This window comes from Apium graveolens, chromosome 8 (genome assembly GCF_009905375.1).
Source record: "Apium graveolens cultivar Ventura chromosome 8, ASM990537v1, whole genome shotgun sequence".
Classification (NCBI taxonomy): Eukaryota; Viridiplantae; Streptophyta; class Magnoliopsida; order Apiales; family Apiaceae; genus Apium; species Apium graveolens.
The window spans coordinates 109,837,291-109,856,909 of NC_133654.1; the positions used below are offsets into that span (position 1 = coordinate 109,837,291).

The 19,619-nt window shown below is 31.1% G+C and overlaps 1 protein-coding gene across 2 annotated transcripts; it reads right to left on the reverse strand.

The window, feature by feature from the left end:
* Positions 1–5,678: 5,678 nt before the first annotated feature.
* LOC141677296 (phosphoglucomutase, chloroplastic) lies at positions 5,679–12,579 on the reverse strand. Of its 2 annotated transcripts, XM_074483158.1 has the most exons (22): positions 12,154–12,578; positions 12,008–12,073; positions 11,770–11,814; positions 11,566–11,658; positions 11,433–11,485; positions 10,589–10,640; positions 10,428–10,496; positions 9,981–10,049; positions 9,263–9,385; positions 9,125–9,177; positions 8,593–8,671; positions 8,433–8,497; positions 8,295–8,362; positions 7,726–7,844; positions 7,574–7,648; positions 7,365–7,480; positions 6,852–6,993; positions 6,658–6,739; positions 6,538–6,584; positions 6,372–6,449; positions 6,157–6,262; positions 5,679–6,069 (listed from the first exon to the last, which is right to left on the reverse strand). In XM_074483158.1, the coding sequence occupies exons 1-22, from the start codon at positions 12,361–12,363 to the stop codon at positions 6,002–6,004; spliced, it is 1,878 nt and encodes a 625-aa protein (XP_074339259.1). In that variant the 5' UTR covers positions 12,364–12,578; the 3' UTR covers positions 5,679–6,001. The 2 variants fall into 2 exon arrangements, with proteins under 2 accessions (XP_074339259.1, XP_074339261.1); XM_074483160.1 differs by lacking the exon at positions 11,770–11,814 and having other exon boundaries at positions 12,154–12,579.
* Positions 12,580–19,619: the final 7,040 nt, after the last annotated feature.

Here is a 19,619-nt window from a genome sequence, read left to right on the forward strand (position 1 = left end):
TGTAGCATTTGATTCAATATATTTTATACTATTTAAATATATATATATATATTATTCAATAATTTGAAGAAATTAACCAGTTCAACTGATATTTATAAACTTTATCGAATTGAAAAATATTTAATTTTAGGAGAATAGTATACAATGTTATCAAATTATTATATGAAGAAATATTAGAGTCGTAATGAAAGAAACTTAAAAATGGTTTAAATAACGATATAATTACAATATTTCCTTTGAATTCTTGAAAAAAAATCATGAATATCAATAATAAGTCTTTACAATTTATAATTTAATTTTAAGTTACAACCATGATTGATACTCGGTTGCATAAAATTTAGATATGGATTGTTTGTCAATGATAATATGAATACCGTATATAAATTATTGTAATTTATTTATTACATAATTTTATTTTTTTAATAATTATAAATGCATGTTATTTAAGTAATCAATTGTCTAACTAAATGTTAATAATGATTATACATGTACATAAATCATAAATTTAGCATATAAATTATTAAAATCATCATAATTTACTAAAAAATGTAATATACGATCATTTACATGCTGAAACACACATATAACTTAATCTTACTTTGTTAACAGTAGTGTAAATAAAAAACTAAAATTTTTCCATACATACATACGTTGAATTTTAAAAACTAACATTTTTCATTAAAATCAACTTTTATATTAACAGTATTGTAAAGTTTACATTATTGTATATTATGATTACAAGTCATTCTCACTTCAGTTATGCATTTTTTTTTAAATTGAGTAAGTTAATTGTAAGTTAGTAGTGAAATCAGTAATAATAGATACAAGTACATATAGTTTATTTAAATAAAATTCAATTTTTTTGGTCAATTATGTATTATATATATATGTTATTTTTAGTTTTATCTTTGTAAATATAGTAACGACATTCTACAGATTAAATTTAATCGTTTTGTTTTAAACGTACACTAACTACCATGTTTATATTTATTTATTAAATACACATTATACAAACAAGAATATATATATATATATATTGCTTAATGAGCTATATTAGAAACGTTGTGAAATTTGGTAATGTCTTATATGAAAATATTAAAGATTGATAAACAATAAACTTGTATTTGATATACGTTAAACATTGTACAACATTTACAAATTAGAAAATAACTAAGAATTTTATAATTGCATAATACATAAAAAAAACTCTAGAAAATGACTTGTGTCTCGTACGGGTTATTATGCTAGTTTATATTGAAAGTTCAACGTTGTTAACTTTCTTAGTTAGAATGAAAATGAGGTGGTCAGTTATTCTTTTGATAATAGTGTAATTGATATTAAGTGCATTTACAATTAAATTCCCATCCACATTCTCAAAAACTTACTATAAGTACTAATTCTCTAAAAAAAATCTCATATTTTATTTACCTTTCAAAATTTTCTTACATCTCAATCCCTATTTCTATCTCTATACTTATTTTATTAATTCTTTATTTCACTTTTGTTTACAATTTCAACCACTAACTAATATCTTAATATATCCCACTCCTTTCTTACATAATAAAAGCGTTTAAAATATAGGATGGAAATCAAAAATAAGTCCCCATATTTGAGAACTCAATTAATTGACTCTAAAATTTATTTTGAAATAGAGAACCGAATGTAAGCTTATATTTATACTAAATTTCAAGATTCTTTTAAAATACGGGGATAAGGGATGCATGTGAATGGGATAGGAATGCTCTAACAAGTTATAAATGACATTACGAAATTTTTGTGATATATGAAGTTATGATCCCAAATTTAAAATAAATGAGTGATGTATGATATAAAATTAAAACAACCCGATTTTAGAATTAGGGTTGTAGATTGATCCCCACAATATGATATTTCGGCTTAGATCCGGTTCAAAAATATGATACATGACTCATATTAGTTTTTCATATGATCCAAATCTGACAGAAAAATTATATCCGGATAAAATATGATCCCGAATTCGAGCACTAATATACCACCTCAAATTATGTCTCATATTTTTTCTCTAAAATTATCAAACCCGAATATGATTTGTGGTTCGTATTTGAGTTAAACCCGAACATGAATTATAATTTTAACTCGCTACATTTTTAAGTAAATATCAATTTTATCATTTCTTAATACCTTATATAAATGTAATTTATTATAAAATATTGTTTACCTACCCTTAAAATGGAAACATTATAATCATATATAGGTAATACATCATATATTTAAGCTTTTAAATGGGAAAATAAAATACGATATTGGCTCATATCCGGTTTGAATCCGGACATCTAATACCCGGGATCGTCTTGTATCCGAATTAAGTTACATCTGGCCCAAATCTGGACACTATGAAAATAAAATGATATGAGACTTGAGTAAAGGAGTACCCGGTATCGCCCCGATCATTTTACACCCCTATTTAGAATATAAAGTTAAGTTTAGATGTTAATGATTGCAAATTTCATTAACAATAACTAGCATAATAATCTGTATGAGGCACAAGCCTATTTCTAGTAATATTTTAGAATACATTATATGTAATTATTGAAATTTCAGCTTGCACATAGTTTGCTAAAAATAAAGTGCATGGTCCCTAATAATTGAGTTAAAGCGTGCGAAAAATAGCACTGGAAATAGTTTATACTCAATGATCGGAAATAATTTATACTCAATGACCGCGTAGACTGTTGAGTAATGGTGTGTCGTTTCATATTTATAATTTTTTTGCAGGCTTCAGGTGATTGAAAATATTTTTGTTGTACATAATCTCTGAGTTAAAGATATGATATCCATTGTTATTTGTGTAGAACTAATATCTATGGTTGTAAGCTGATTGAACCTTGTTGTATATGGAATCGACAATTTCTCAGTTTAACTTAATCGTTCTCGTGTGTGAATACAATGTTGTTAAATTTATTGTGATGACGTGTAGTTAGCAAATTCATTGTGTATATGTCATCGTGTGTTGATGTATTAATATAGCTTGTGGGTATTTATTATAAAATTTCAAGATATGTTGCTGTGAGAACTTTAGTAGTTGGGCTTTCAAAACTTTTTTTTTTAATTCATATAAGATTTCTCGATATCAGTCTTTTACGAGAAATGATTTAGATAGCAAAAAAAATGTAAAAGCCAAATAATGGTCATTTATGACACTCTAATAATTTTATTTATATTATTTTTCATAATAGTTTTATTTTAATTTTTTTAGTAGTGGTTGGTAGTTAAAATAATTTTTATTAAAGAAAATGACTTGATTTTTAGGAACATGCGAAAATAAGAATCATGTTTGTTTCGTCTCCTATTTTAATCAATTGCAAAGTTGCTACATAATTTATCCACTATGTATGTGTGTAATTGTACTTGTGTGCAGGGGCGGATTAGGATCTAATTTTAGGGGCACCAAATTATATTCACCAAACTAATCTCTTAAAATGTAGCAGTTTCTTATTAAATATTGAATTATCAGCAAAACTATTAAGGACTTAAAGTCTTTCTCAAATATAAAAGACCACCGTATATGATTTATGAGAAGTTTGCTTGTTTTCGATTGTTAGGTAAAAGAAAGAGAAGCAGTAACTTAAAAACCACCGTATGAGTTAAATTGATAAAATAACAATTTGCTTTTATATTATATCTAACTCATATTCTTAATATAATTATATGTGTAAATTACCTTTTAGAGCTTTCTAATTTTAATAAATTGCTGCAACTTAAATTAAATTTTGAAGGTTCGTGGAGCACCCTTATTTTTCAAATTTTTAGGGGGGACACTCACAAATATTTTCCGAAATTACGGCGATAATTTTTATTTTTTTTTTAAATTAAGGGGGGCACGTGTCCCCCGCGCCTCTTCCTAGATCCCCCTGCTTGTGTGGGAATTAATTGAATATCGGTTTTCATCTCTTCCATGCATGTTCTTACTTTTTAAAATTGGAATCGGATAAGATCAGGAAAGTTATCGATTTAGGATTAATAAAAAATTGGGGATTAATTAAAAAGATTAATTGAAGTAAAAATTGAACCTAATATAATATAAAATTATATTAATTATTTATTAACAAATTCATATTTATTATATCATAATTTATATAATTATTCATATTTAAATGAATACAATATTTTTATTTTATTAAATAATTAAATAATTATATATATTCCGGTAAAGAAATATTTGTAAGAATTAATCGGATTATCGGATGATAATTTACATGAAAGGACTGTAACAAATTAACTGTCGTCTGTCCATTTTTTTGTTTTGTTTTTGAAACTACAAAGTCGTGAGGGACCTCTGGTTTCTTGGTATATAGATAGATGCAAACATGCAATGAACAAAAAAAACTTATGCACCACCAAATTCATCCAGTTTAAAGGATATTGAGGTACATGAGCCTATTGGGAACTCAAAGGGCAGCCTTTACATTTACCTCTATTTTGCTCACTTCATTCTCCTCGTATATATAATCAGTTGACTATTGAGAAATAAGAAACATGTATTAAATGGATAGGAAGAGCTGCTGTTCTGCAAGGAGCTGCTGCCGCTCTACAAGGGCTATGAGTACTACTCCAAAGAAAGAACCAGTGGTGACTTTGAAGACGCCGAAAGTGGAAGTTGTGAAGCCTGAACCAGTCAAGAAAGTTGAATATCATCATGTGAATGCTGTCAAGCTTGAGAAAATAGAAACTCCAACTAGCGTCAAGAAAGAGGAGGCTGTCAAGGTGAACGTTGGCTGCGGAGGAGGTGCTTCTTGCCGTTTAATTTAGTCCATAATTCAACAACTATAAATTATATACCCTATATATAATATAATATCTATAACTAAAATTACATGGTATTATTGTTTGCCAGTGTTATTCTCCTATTTATACAAATTTTGGATTTCTAAATATATGGGTTCATGTGAAGAAGTATGTTATTTTAACATATTATTTGTGCTTTACTTGTCTATGTCTGAGGAATAAAACTAAACGTGTAACATAATCAGGAATCATAGCAAGCATATGTGCAAATTAACCTGCTATATAATCAAAAATCAATATTAACTGTAGGATGCACTTCATTTGGGACACTTGCTCTTAACTACAGAAACAACTACATTGGTCCATAGTCACTACAGATTGTGCAACACTGTTTTGTTATATATATGTACCCTTGAACATTACCAACTTCATTATTACTCTTTTCCCACAAAATCTAAATATGTTTACCAAGAAAATATCACCCAAATTACTGTATAGGGTATCATAGCAGCAGTAAAAAAATATCACCCAAATTATGATGTTATGCAACAAGCATCTGTGATATGCAATGACTAATTTGTTAACATCAGGAGCATTTTTGAACACTTTATAGTTAGCAAGGAGAGCATTAACCAGAAATTCATAATTATTTTTAAAGCTTTAATTCATCTTGCTCACGGAAAGCCAGCCCTTGAAACAAAAGAGAGTTCAAAGTTATTCAATCACATTAGTGAATGATGCACAGTAAAAAATATTAATCGAAAGCACCTGGTCTCATATAAAAGTAACAACTAGGATCAGTAGGTTAACGCTAAATTTGTCTAGGTGCAGTTGTGTAGCCCCCTCTGAAATTGTTTATCAGGAATTCTGGATAATAGTAATGCTAAACACAGAAGATAGATTTTCACCACAGATGAATATGAAACTGACTTTCATTAAAATTGTACATACTGTTCAAAATTCTCTACAACATTCATAGATTAAGACTTCTCTTAGGTACTCAACTGGCATAATAGCAGTGCAACGGACTTCACTACATATATGGGAATGATATATTACCTTAAAGAAGTTACATGTACTGTACAGAGGTGCTTTTTATTGTTCCCCAGAGCGCAATTATTTTAAAGAAATTAAAATTAAAAAAATGCAATCTGAAATAAAAAAAAAATGATGGATTGCCGACCAGCTAAAACAACCAACTTACTTCCCTTCAATTGTGTAAGGCTAACAAAACTATCTATGTAATGACAGTAGGTTTTTCCCTTCCCGTAAAGTCCTTGAGCTTTGAAACAGACAACGCGAGATCTGCGATCATGACACCATATATTTATATTAAAGAGAAGTTCATTGACGATTGATTAATGCCCAAAATTTAGGACTAACGATACTAACCTATTAAAGGCTTCAGAGCAACCTGAGCATCCAATTCATGTTTAGAGACATCAGGCTCATACTGCTCAATGTAGACTCTCACTGTTGCGCCTGCAGAGCCGGTTCCCTGTAAAAATTAACGGAATGTGTTATTTACCCAAGCATTAACTAAGTCGCAATGGTAATGAAATTATAAGGCTAAAGAATTAGAGCAAACTGCATAGATAGACACATACCGATAGGCGGAAAATAATCCTTGATCCATCAGTAAAAACAAAACGTACACCTTGCTTAGATACAACACTTCCATCGACCTGTGAATTTGAGGCTCTGGTTTTATTGCTGAATAATTAATTTTTAGGTTTTGCCTAATCATAGAAGGCTTTTTACAAATCAACTTACAGGATCAGTATATGTGAAGTCATCGGCAAATTGAAGGACATAATCTCCTACAATAGGACTCTTTAGTGAGAAATTTACAGTAAATATGAAAATCTTGATAAAGATGCATAGACTGTATACCATATATATCGCCTTCCTTGCTCTTTGAAATTAAATCTCTAAGATACTCTACCATCTTATTGGCACCTTCAGATTCACATTCCTAGCCAAAATTTTCATACCAGAATAGTCAGTTATAAAGAAACATAATTATACTAAATCCATATCTGATTTTATATAATCAGGATATTGTAACAAAAGAATTACATGCGTACCTCATAGTCATATCGAGAGAAGTAGTTTCTTCCATAAGTAGCCCAATGCTCCTTTACAACATCAGAGACAGAAATCAGCCGGTCACCAAGCTTCTTGTCCTTGTTTCTATATGCTAGTATTGAGAGCCAAGCTAGCACAGCCCTGTCAATAACAGGTAGTAAAGTCAGCAGCCATAGGATATTATAGTATCAGTGACACAAAACATACTCACAAGTGTATATATTTGGAAGACAAATCTGTATTTAAGTTACCTCCAAAATCAGAACAATCTAGTACTTGCAGTATTAATTTGTAACACTATAAAAAGAGAATTTGGTTTATATATATTTTGCAGTTAATAATTACTTATATCCATTCTTGCAAAGGGTCAAAATGGAAGTATTACAACACCAGATATTAGAAAGTTTAAAATTTTGTTTTAAAGAAAAATATTAATTGCTGAGATATTTACACTAGATCATATTTAACTGGATCCGACATTATCAGGACGATTAATTTAAAAGTATACATACCATATGCCATCCTTTTCGCGAATATGGTCAGACCCTGTTCCAAAACTTTCTTCACCACAAATTGACAACACTCCAGCATCCATTAAATTTCCAAAAAATTTCCAACCAGTGGGGACCTGGCAGAAGCGGGAAAGCAAAAAAAAATAATCAAGCCAAATTTCGGCACCGACAACCATTAATCACTTGGATAACATTTCTGAACACCAAACCTCAAAAAATGGCAGATTTAACTTCTCAGCAACACGGTCAAGAGCACCACTTGTTGGCATGGATCTTGCTAAACCCTACAAATTTAACAGCACATGTAATCTAATATAAGAAATAGGACAAATCTAAAAGAAATGTTACAGAGACTTCTTACTTTTGGGCCACTCTGGAAATATGGAATTGCATTTTGCGCATTTGCTGCGATGATTGCAACTGAGTCTGAAGGGGTGACAAAAAATTCTCTACCAAGAATCATGTTTCTATCACCGTCACCTGAGAAAGTATTTTAATAAGAATATTACACACCGCTGAGGTTTACTAAAAGAATGGCATACATGACTTTACAAAAAGAAGCAGCCTGCAGGATATAAGAGGAACATCTGAATTCATCTCCAGGTGCATCAAAGCCTCATCAACGGCTATGCAAGTAACTAATGCCACTTATAGACAAAGCATGTATCTTCTGTTCTTTTGAAGAAATGCATGTCAGCAATTTACTTAAAGTCAATTAAACCTTTACAACTGTCCACCCTAATTACTCTGTCATGCTTCAAATGTTTAGTATAAAATCAAATCAACAATTGGTTGCAGGAAAAATAAAAATATGGTAAAGAGAAAACTTCATAACCTCCGAGAAAATTTAAAAATACAGGTCAAGTTTATATGTTAAGAACTGAAAAGAAGTAGAAACAGAGATGATGGTACACAAGACAATTAACGTACCATCACTTGCAGCTCCAAAGTCTGGTCCATTCTCTTTATACAAAATGTTGACCAGGTCTTTAGCATATCTATCCCAAACATATCAATTTCAATGTTTTATAATAAAAATTAGGCTGAATCAACACCAAACTATCTTACGTAAGATTCGGATCTGGATGTCCATGCCCAAAATCTTCAAGAGGCACTCCATTTAAAATAGAATTCTGCACAACCATAATAAATAGACTATGAAAAACACTTGTACAGCAGTTGATTTAAGCTAATCCTCGATCATCAAACATGAAAGAAGAAGACATACTGCAGTAGCTCCAAGCTTGTCTACAAAGATGGGTTCTGCATAAGCACCTGTGACTGCGTGCATTGCATCAAAAACCAACCTGAGCATAGCATATTTCTCATGCAAAGTTAATATTATCTAACAGGCAACTTTAATAGGCTGAATATCACAAAATAGAGCTGAACAGATTTGTGTTGGGGTGTAGGGCTATCAAGCAATCTTTGATATATGGCCCGAGTGATCTGCGACGAAGAATGTATGAAGAGGAAGTTGGAAGTAGCAGAGATAAGAGATGAGCCTCTTCCGGTGGACTTCGGGATGTACTACGATGGACTGATACCAAATGAGATCTTCCGGAAAAAATTAAATTTGGGTCTATTACATAAAAGTAATATGAAGAGTAAAAATTGAGCAAGACCGTGCTGGTAATAAGGTCTGAGAACATTTTATCCTTCCATTCAAGAGTGGGTTCAATGGTTATGTTCGATTACTAACGTTTATATTTTATCTTTCATCTATTACAAATACATAGATATATAGTTACACTTATTACCTGAAATCAGACAGTGATAGCAATCTTCTGATTAACGAAAAATCGAACACAGTCTGCACAAAACATCATATCATTTCTAAACATCAAGTGAGATTGCATTGCAAAAAACATTAAAGCACGAATTTGTCCAAATCTTACTTCCATCAGCTCCAAATAGTCAGAAACTGGGTCAACCACTTCAACACTAAATTTCCCATATTTTGTTACACCAAGATGAGAGAGGTCAACATCTGGAATGTCCACCATCTTAATTTCAGAAATCTGCATCAATTTGTAATTCAGATGCTAACTACTAATAGTAGGACATGAACTCATAAATGTCATATAATCTACATGTCAATACATATAACAAAAGGTACTTGATTTTGAATGGCAAGGACATTTTCAGGGGATATAAAAACATAATCTGAATCTTTAAGCAATTATGAGTTGAAATTAATTGTCCATTCATATAGCAAATAAAAAACCAAAAGAAAGTGATGTTCCATTTGGCTCCCAAAGAAACCTCAATTAACATACTCTGTCTGTATATATTACATTGATAAACAGCATATCGTAATTTCATTAGAATTTAGGAGATCCTTTGTGTGTAGAGTTTGAAATAAAAACTAAATTTAAAATAAAATAGGACATCTATCAATAAGTTGATCAACAGTATTCTGATATTGGGTTGTCATGAGAGTGGAGACTACACAAGTCAGATGGTCAGGGAACGAGGATTCAGTGAATTTAACAGGTATTTTCAACTGTTCATACATTGTGTTCTTGAAAAGCTTCAAAATATATGAGCATACTGATGATGACATAGTTAGAGATGTAACAAGCACTGCATAAAGTAACTAAACTGTACACGTACAGAAAGTGTGTTCCCGTAAATCTTGTCTGTGATGGATTCAGGTGCTGGTTGCCCACTGCTGTAATTGAACTGGAAATTTAAGCAAATCACAAACGTTAGTCAGGTTGGCCTCAAGTATATGGCCATATATGACAAACTATTTATAAAATGAAGCATATTTAAGTTGGTCTACACATAAATATTCAAACCCCCGTCTACAATATAGTTCTTGTATAAAGATGTATCTACATCCCGACCAAAAGTAATGCTAGAATAATATTCAACCACACACAAAACATCTGTTGTGTGGATATAATTGTTCCACTGTTAGTTTAAACAAGAAAAGGGAGTAGTAACCATTTGACCACAGCCCTTAATTAATATCAGAATAGTTTATAAAGAAAAAGGAATAATTCACTTCAATCATGTTATTCTTAAACCTATATAGTGTATGCAGTAGATTCTAACCTTGATTCCCCAATCATAATCAGGTCCTCCAGGATTATGACTTGCACTCATTATAAATCCACCATTGGCCTGTAAAACAAACAGTGTTAATATACAAAAAGAAGAGAGAGCAGAAATGTATGGTCAAGTGATTCTACTAGCAAGAATTATTTTGTGCTTGCCTTTCTCTTCCTTATAACTGCTGACACAGCAGGAGTTGACATGATCCCTTCCCTTAAAGGATGAAATTTAATATTTAGTTAACCCAAATAAAAAAGTACATACAAGTAAGTCGGTTAAATTAACATCTCCAACAGTCTTACACAGACCTATACAATTAACATAAGTGTGCAAATGTATTAGAATATGAGTGAAATCAATTTACAAGAATAAATGCAACTTCAGAATAAGTTCCTTGTAGCGGTATATAAAATTCAAGCATATGGTTCTTCGGTTTTAGAGTTAAAGAGTATTATTCCTTTTCATTGTTCAGTTATCAGTTCTATATATGAGTCTTTTTCAATACTGAGGTTTTTTATATTTATTGTCACTGAAAAACTGACCGTATCAACAAGTTTCACTTGCATTCGTTTAAATCCAGCCATCACAAATTTGGAAACGAAAAGCCAGAGTAACATGTTAACGTTTTAATACCAATTATTAATTCTAATCTGTAGTTATTTTGGAATACTCTATACGTGTTTTAAAGTTTTGTCCTAATTATACTATAGTATGGAAAAAAATAACTTCAAACTTACAAAAAAAAGAATACTAAATATGGATTTTGGCTCCCATGAGCAAATATCCAGGTTCGACACTAATTTAATCATGCATTTACAAACAATTAAGTAACACATAATAATTCGTCAAAAAAAGAAAAGAAAAGTAACACATAATAAAAAGAATATTTTCTATAACCAATATGTTCTATAATCAAAAGTATACCAGAAATAAACACTTCAAAGATAATTTCAATAGAAAACAGATCGAGAACAATAATGTAGTACTGGGAATTAAAGAACTCACTTGCCAACCAAAATTTTACCAACACCATTTCCAGCAGCAATTTTAATAATTACCTGCATTCATATCTCAATTCAGGTAACATAAAAGAGATACTTACATCTCAAAAGTAAAAGCACAACATCATGAAACAGACCTGGGCAGCCTCTTTGTTAAAGTACCGACCATCACCTCCTAACACCAACAAACCATTCTCATAATCCTCCGGAGGCAATGAATTAAACAACGCCTGCTCATCAAACAAACTTTAATAAAACAGTAACTCCAAAAATAAAATTAAAAAAATCACTAGCACCATTAATTAACAACTGCAAATTAAAACACAATAAAAGAAAAAAACCTGAATCCAATTAGCAAGGTAATTCTCTTCCATAAACACTTTTACCTGACAATCGATGAGAAAATATTACTTCAAATTGAAATTCTATTAAATTAAAAAAAACAAAAAAAAACAAATGCAAAATAGAATTCACTTAGATATTAAGAATACATACATACGCACAGACAGACCCGAATACAAAATTAACTTATCGAGATTAAAAATACATTGCATCGAGATTATTGAATAATGGAATCACCTTCTTACGAAGACCGCTAGTTCCGGTTTTCTGACCTTGAATAGGCTTAGTGGGAACAGTAAAAACCTACAACATTATAAAACACCAAACAAATCAATACCAAATAAATTAAAATGGAAATAGAGCAATGTGAGAGGTGAGGCAACCTTAAGTGCTTCGGGTTCGATAACAGTAGAAGAAGCTTTAACAACAAGAGAAGAATTGTGATTCTTGAGACGCAGATTATTGGGAGATAATAAAAATGGAAAGCAACTGAGCAGAGAACAACAACTAAAAGAGCCTTTGGCATTGCTTAATCTGGTGAAGTTTGTAGATGTAAGAATGGAGGGTGGTTCGAGTTTAGTACAAAACGCCATTGTTGCACAAGGCTTTAGTTCAATTTAGCTGAGTTGGTTGTTTCTCGTGTGTGCAAGTGGGGGGAGAAGTATATAAATATATATGTGATATATAAATATGGTGTGTGGTGTGTTTTATACATTTATTTATGGATTTATGTTACTCGAGATCGGCAAAGTGATCATGTGATGGGAGTGTGTTTCTGCCTTTGCCACTGTGACACGTATCTAGGACGCTTATCCTTCTTCGCCCTTTTACTTCATTTCTTTTTTCAGAAATAATGCTTCAATGCGGGCAAAGTTTACGTCTACGCTCTCCATATTTGAGTATCACAAAAATTTTAACTCTTTTATATATATATAGGCCTTTCTTTAAAAGAGGCTCTCTTATACAGAGAACCCTTGATTTCATGCTAGAATTTCATCAAATTTGTTGTTAATGTAGAATAATAATTATATTTAAATATAATAAAACGTTTTATTTGAAAAAAAATAATTTTAAATTTGATTCTACTGTGAAATGAGTTTGGATAAGTGTGAGTTTACTCTGATTCTACTACAGAATCACTTTAAACTATTTCATTAAATTTAAATGATTTTTTAAATAAAAAAAGTGTGCAACTTCATTTTTTAATTTGGTAATTAAATTTTGTAACTATATATGATGAAAAATAAAATAAATTATGTATTTATATTATTTTAATAAGGGTTCTCTACGAATCTCTATATAAGAGAGCCCTCTATGAATTGTTACCCTATATATATATAGGTACATGATCAAATAAAATTTAAAATTTAAATAAAAATTAAAAACTAATCTAAGTTATTAAATCAATTTAATTTAACAGTCCCCCTGAAAACACTACATCCAACTAATTTGCACTCTCGCATACGCAATCTTAGTTTTTCCGCTTTATTTTTAATTTGATTTTTCTTGTCAATATATAGGGGCTACTCCAACAGAAACTAATATTACAATAGAAACTAGAAACCAGATATTTTTTTTAAAACTACTTCGAAATATATCACATATGGTATGTAAATCGATCGCTGAGAGATAGAGAAAAATACAGTAAAGTCGGATTTAAAAAAAAAACCTTACAGTTTGATGGGAAAAATCAAACTAAAAACGGACGGGAAAAGCTGAAATTGTGTATGGGGTATAGATTAGTTGGGTGTGGTGCTTTTAGGGGAGCCATTAGATTAGATTAGTTCCTAATTTCTATTTTAAATTTGGTTTGTATTTGATCATGCCCATATATCTATACTATACTATTATAAGTGAAACATGGTTTCGTTTGATCGGTTGGTTACCACCTTCCTAAAAAATATGTTAACACCTTCCAAAAAAAGTTTAAACAAATATTATTTAATCAAAATAAATAAATCATGTAACTCATATAACTACAAACTCTATGAATTATAATCCAGCTTGATATCTAAGAGCACTCAACTTCTTTCTTAGTAGGAAATCAAACACTTCTAAAATTAATTTTATTAATTTAAATTATAATATAATAAGATATTTATTAAATCAAGAAAAAATTAAAAAATAATAAAAAATCATCCATATACACTTATATTCAAGACTCCCACTTCTGTATAGGCCTACACCTGCCATATAGATTGCAGAAGAAGAAAGGATTTTTTTAAAATTTTAACTATTGAAATTTTGAATCCTTCAATAATATATAATACATATAAAATAATACGTAAATATTTTAATTTTATTAATTTCAATAATATATTACTATTATTTTTTTAACTTAATTTTACGAAATAACAAAATAATAAAATTACAAATATTATAACATGTGCATCGCTCATATACAAACTAATATTAGAATACAAACTACAAACCAACAGCGACCACATGTTGAACCCCTTTCTCTCTCCTTGATGTGCACTATGTATTCATATTCATGTATATATTTTTCCCTTCGTTTTTAATTTAATTTTTCCCGTTAATCGGTTAACTTTTTTTAAAATATAACTTCACTGTATTTTTCTCCATCTCCCACTCATCAATTTGCATAGCATATTTGCCATATTTTGACGATAAATCAGTATTTAATTTTACCCGAATCACTAAGCTGAAATCTATACTATTCTAGAAACCAGTAAATTTTAATGATTCTCGTAAGCATAATTAGTGATTTATAGCATGTATATATCACATATGGTATTCATATTGATTGCTGGAGGATGTAGAAAAATATAGTGAAGTTAGATTTTAAAAAGAGTTCACCAATTGACGGGAAAAAATCAATTAAAGATGGAGGGAATTAGGTGGAGTTGTGTGTGGGAGAGTATATTTAAATTGGGTGTGGTGCAGTTTTTAGTTTGTATTTTAATTTGGTTTGTATTGGAGTAGGACATATCTATATACATATATAAAGGGTTATTCTAATGTAAATCAATTTTAAAATAGAAAATAGAAACCAAATAATTTTTTTTTAAAATTATTTCGAAATATAACATATATGGTATGCAAATCGATCGTTGAGAGATGTAGAAAAATACAGTGAAATCGGATTTTTAAAAAAAATTACGGTTTGACGGGAAAAATCAAATTAAAAATGGAGGGAAAAGCTGAAATTGGGTGTGGGATAGTTGAGTGAGGTGCTTTTAGGGGGGGCATTAGATTAGATTGACCTAATGGTTGACATTAGTTTTGAGTTTATATTTCAAATTTAGTTTGTATTTTATCATTCCTTTATATATATATATAACCTATAACCCATGCGATGCACAAACTTATTATAACATCTGCAATTTTATTATTTGAATAATTTATTAAATAAATTATAAAAAATAATAATTATATATTATTGAGATTAATGAAGTTAAAATATTTACGTATTATTTTGTATGTATTATGTTATTGAAGAATTCAAAATTTAGATAGTTAAAATCTTTAAAAGTCCACCTATTACAACCTATTAGTCGCTTCGTTACATCGTTACAGGAAGGTGGAGTCTTGAATAACAGTGACGTATGTACATGATATTGTTTTCTTAATTTTTTTCTTGATTTATTAATTATTTTATTATATTGTAACTTGAAATACCAAAATTAATTTTTGAAATGTTAGTTTCCTTATAAAAGAGGTAAGAAAGAAGTTGAGTGCGATTAGAAATTAAGTTCGATAATAATTCATAGATTTTATAATTATATTAGATATATGATTCAATTTTTTAAAATTAAATTTTATTTTTTAAAACTTTATTTTGGAAGATGTTAATGTACTTTTTAGGAAGGTGTTAACCAACTGACCAAACGAAACCATATTTCGCTTATAATAGTATAATATATATATATATAAATATATATATATATATATAATTTGCATAATATATGTATGTTAGGATTCCAAAAATTGTTTTCAACTACGGCCCCCGAATCTCAGGGTCGACCATAATTCTCATGTGATTTAACCTAATCCGCAAGTGAACACGATTGAGCCGACTTGTGTATAAATTGAGTCAAACTAATATTTTAAATGAGTCGGGCTTGTTAGGTCACGCACACTATAGAAGGGGGTTGAATACAGTGTACAGTACAATCAAATCTAATTAAGAACACAAGTATGAAATACAGAATAATCTTATTAATAAAACAGTATTGCAATGGAACCGTTATCTCTCAGTGATGAACAAATATCACGAGAGCTGCTAGGGTTATAATGAATAATATTATCGATAATAATAATACATCTAGTGTAAACCCTATACTGTGTTTATATACCACACAGTTACAAGATAATCTTCTAATTGACATCGAATATAATTCTGCATCCTAAAATATATCAATTAGTTATCTTTTCCTCCAAGTCTTATATTCTTCATAGAATTCTTCTCCATGCATATCTCTTCTTGTGTTAGTCTCAATCTTCTTTTCCTTCAATCAGTCGCCTTCCTTATCTGAAAGTCTTCTTAAGTCCTGATATTATCTCCTGATGAATATCTTCTGATATCTTAAATTCTGATAACTTAAGTTCTGATATCTTAAATTCTGACTTCAGTATAAGTACTGATTTCCAGTTAAGTCCTGATTTGTCCTGTTAGTTAAGATCTGAAAACTAAACACAAATCATTATTAGACATGACATCACAAATATATCTAACAATCTCCCCCAACTTGTAAATTAGCATAATATACAAGTTCAATAGATATTTGATGATGTCAAAAACATTAAGTACAAATGCATATGAGAATTTGACTAGATAACTACAACTCACTGTCCTTGTAGCTTTTACCATCCTTAAAGTCTGATATCAGTTTTAGCCTGTATATCCTTCAAAATTTAACAGTTGTAGTCCTTGACTTGGCTTCAGTGTGTGATCTCTTGAATGTCAGGAGTTACCTGAGATAGTTCTTTAAAAGAGTTCTCTCAGTATATTCAAGTTCATTTATCATCCTCCTTTTAGCATCTTTAAGTTTAACTGTATCTTCTCCTGTCTGAAAGATAGCAGCCCTGAGTTCATTAATCTTTGCTTTCCTTATTTCCTGATCCAGTTTGATCAGATAAGCTTTGACAGACTCCAGATTAAATTCAACACCCTTAATACCCAAAAATATAGTGATCTTGGTGGTATTAGGCTTCATCTAAACTAATTCACCATTGTGAGCTCTGTACATTGGATAGTATGGTTTGTCAGACTTTACAGAGTAAAGTTTCTTCTGTCTTTGAATATCAGATTTTAAGTAACTGGCAGCACCATATGTTGACCTGTTCTTCACTTGAAGTAGAAATAAAACATGTTGCAGTTCTTCATAATACTTCAATCGAATTACATCCTTTCTTATCTGGAATACTCTCCCATCTGTCATAAAATAAAGCATTATGTCTTTTTTCAGCTTGGAATTGTAAACTATCTGTACAGACTCCAATTGATTCAGTCTTTCTGGAGTCCCTACTCCTGGTTCAGAAAGAGATGTAGGATCTAAAGTAGAGTTGTTTACTCTCTTCTCATCAGCATTACCCAGTCCAGTTTTATCTTTAACTTCCTTCCCTTGGAGCAATCTACCCTTAAAAATATTTGTTGAAGTCTTCATAGATTGAGCAGATTGTTGAGCTTTAGTAAACCCAAGTAGTAGAATTTTTGAAGGTTTAACATGAGCAATGTCAGAGGTTTTCTTTTCTTCTGATGTCAAGACAACTTGAGCTCTATCAGAGGTTGCTTAAATATTGTTTTTCTTCTTCAAAATCAGATTTGTATCTTCATCAGATTTTGTTTCCAGATCCATAGTTGACATATATATCTTTACAGGTTCATCAACTTTTGCCTTACCCTTGAATCTAGGATCAACTTCCACCTGTGATTTGGACTTGGCCTTAGATGTCTCAGTATCTGTCCTCTCTTTGATCACAATGCCCTTAGGCTTAGGTGGTTTCTTTGTTGTGACTTGAGCTTTAGACTTTGACTTAGATTTGTCATTTTCAGCTTTCAGTCTAATCTCTTCTTTCTTCAGACTTTCAATATCCATGCCAGGATTGTCCTTTAGGAACAGCCTTTTGGAGATCTCTTCATCAAGTTTCAGAGTTTGTTCATTAGAACTTATCCTTTTACTAGTATCAGAACTTGTTCTTCTCCCAGCATCAGAACTTGTTCTTTGACTTGTAGTTCTGGCTTTGCTTGATAAATAATCCCTTCCTTGACTTAGACCTCTACTCTTTTCAGAGTTTCCCCGATCTTCATTATCATCATCCTTACCCTTCAGTGGTTGATCAGATTTGCATTTGGACTTAATCACTTTCTCCCCCTTTTTGGCATCATTTGGTAGAAGCAGGGAGACAAGCAATTCCACAGAGTTTTGGATTTTATTGAGTTGGTCTTGTTGAGCAGCTTGATTCTTTAAAATATCAGATAGTTGAGCTTACTGCTTTTCTTGAGTCTTTTCTATATACCCAATGCGGTCAAAGGCTGGCTGAAAAAACCTTTTCTTGTCCAATTTGACATTCATGTCTTGCTGAATCAGTGTTTCTTGAATTTTGTTCACCTTGGCTTGAGTTATTGAGTATTGACCTTGAATGTTCCTGGTACTCAATGTAGTAACTATGAGCTGTGCTTTGAAGTCATCATTCATCAGTATCTCATTAGCTTTAGCCAGGTGCTCAGCAAGAATATTTGCAGTAGGAACAAAATCAACTTTGTTCCACTCCTTGATCCATTCTCTTCCTCTGGAGGTTTCACTCCAAGGTACTGGTGCATCCTCTCTCACAAATTTTTTAATCAAATCAGCTTTATTAACTGTTTGTAGAGGTGCATGTCCTGAAGGACCAGTTGCATCAGCATTTTCATTTGTAGCAGCTACACCAGTATTTTCAGCATTTATTTCAACAGAACTTGCAGAATCTTCGGTATCAGCATCTTGTGATAGAATAACTGTATGTGAAGCAATAGAAGATTCATCTGCATTGACATCAGCATCTAGCAGTGGAGTTGTTGGTGGAGTGTGTTGAGAAATGGTTGGAGCTTCCAAGTACAAAACCTCATGCATATTCAAGTTGTGAATATCTATTTCAGCACTTGTACCTGGAGTATCAATATGTACTTGATCAATGATAGGAGACACATGAGGTGTAGGCATATATTCTTGAGTATTCTCTGGCTCTTGAATAGGAGATTTGTGAGCTTCAGTAAAGTCTGGTTCATTAGTGGGAAGAGATTCAATCACAATTGGGTCTTTTGAGATCAGAGATTCCCGACCTCCTTCCTCAGCTGTTGCTTCCATTCCTTCTTCAGAGATTGATGATTTTACAGCCCTTCTTGCTCTTTACTTTTTAAATCTCTTAGCTGATGGAGAGACTCTAGAAGCGTCATCATCAGAGTTTAGCTTTCTAAGCCTTTTTAGGGGCCTAGAACTCCCAGTTTCTTGAGCTGTATGAGAAGAGACCTTCTCAGCTACTTCAGCAACAGGTTCTGATGATTGAACCTGTACCTCATCATCAGACTCATCTCTTAAAATCATCTTCCTTCTTTTCTGCTGTGACTGAGGTACTGTCTTAGTCCTCTTTGCTCTAGAAGGAGAAGGCTTCACTTGATTATGTGCTGATGGCTGTGGTTGCTGTGTTTGATTAATGGTTGGTTCTGATGGCTGTTGTGTGTTGGTGGGTTGGACATCAGGATATAGCAATGAATAGGTATCATAATCAGCATTTACCAGAGCTTGCTTTACTGATAAAGGAATTCTTAGGGGTCTCAAAACTCCCTTCTTATTGTCAGCAGTTAAGAGATCAGTAAAAGCCCTTTTTGCTAACCTAAAAGGTTCTA

What these genes read in the sequence shown, in the direction of transcription:
- LOC141677296 (XM_074483158.1), bottom strand. Translation starts at nt 12,363, where the DNA reads ATGGCGTTTTGTACTAAACTCGAACCACCCTCCATTCTTACATCTACA. An exon ending in TTAACAAAGAGGCTGCCCAG is followed by an intron (nt 11,486 to 11,565) that starts GTCTGTTTCATG and finishes ATATGAATGCAG; the next exon opens with GTAATTATTAAAATTGCTGC. An exon ending in ACTATTTGGAGCTGATGGAA is followed by an intron (nt 9,178 to 9,262) that starts GTAAGATTTGGA and finishes TGTTTTGTGCAG; the next exon opens with ACTGTGTTCGATTTTTCGTT.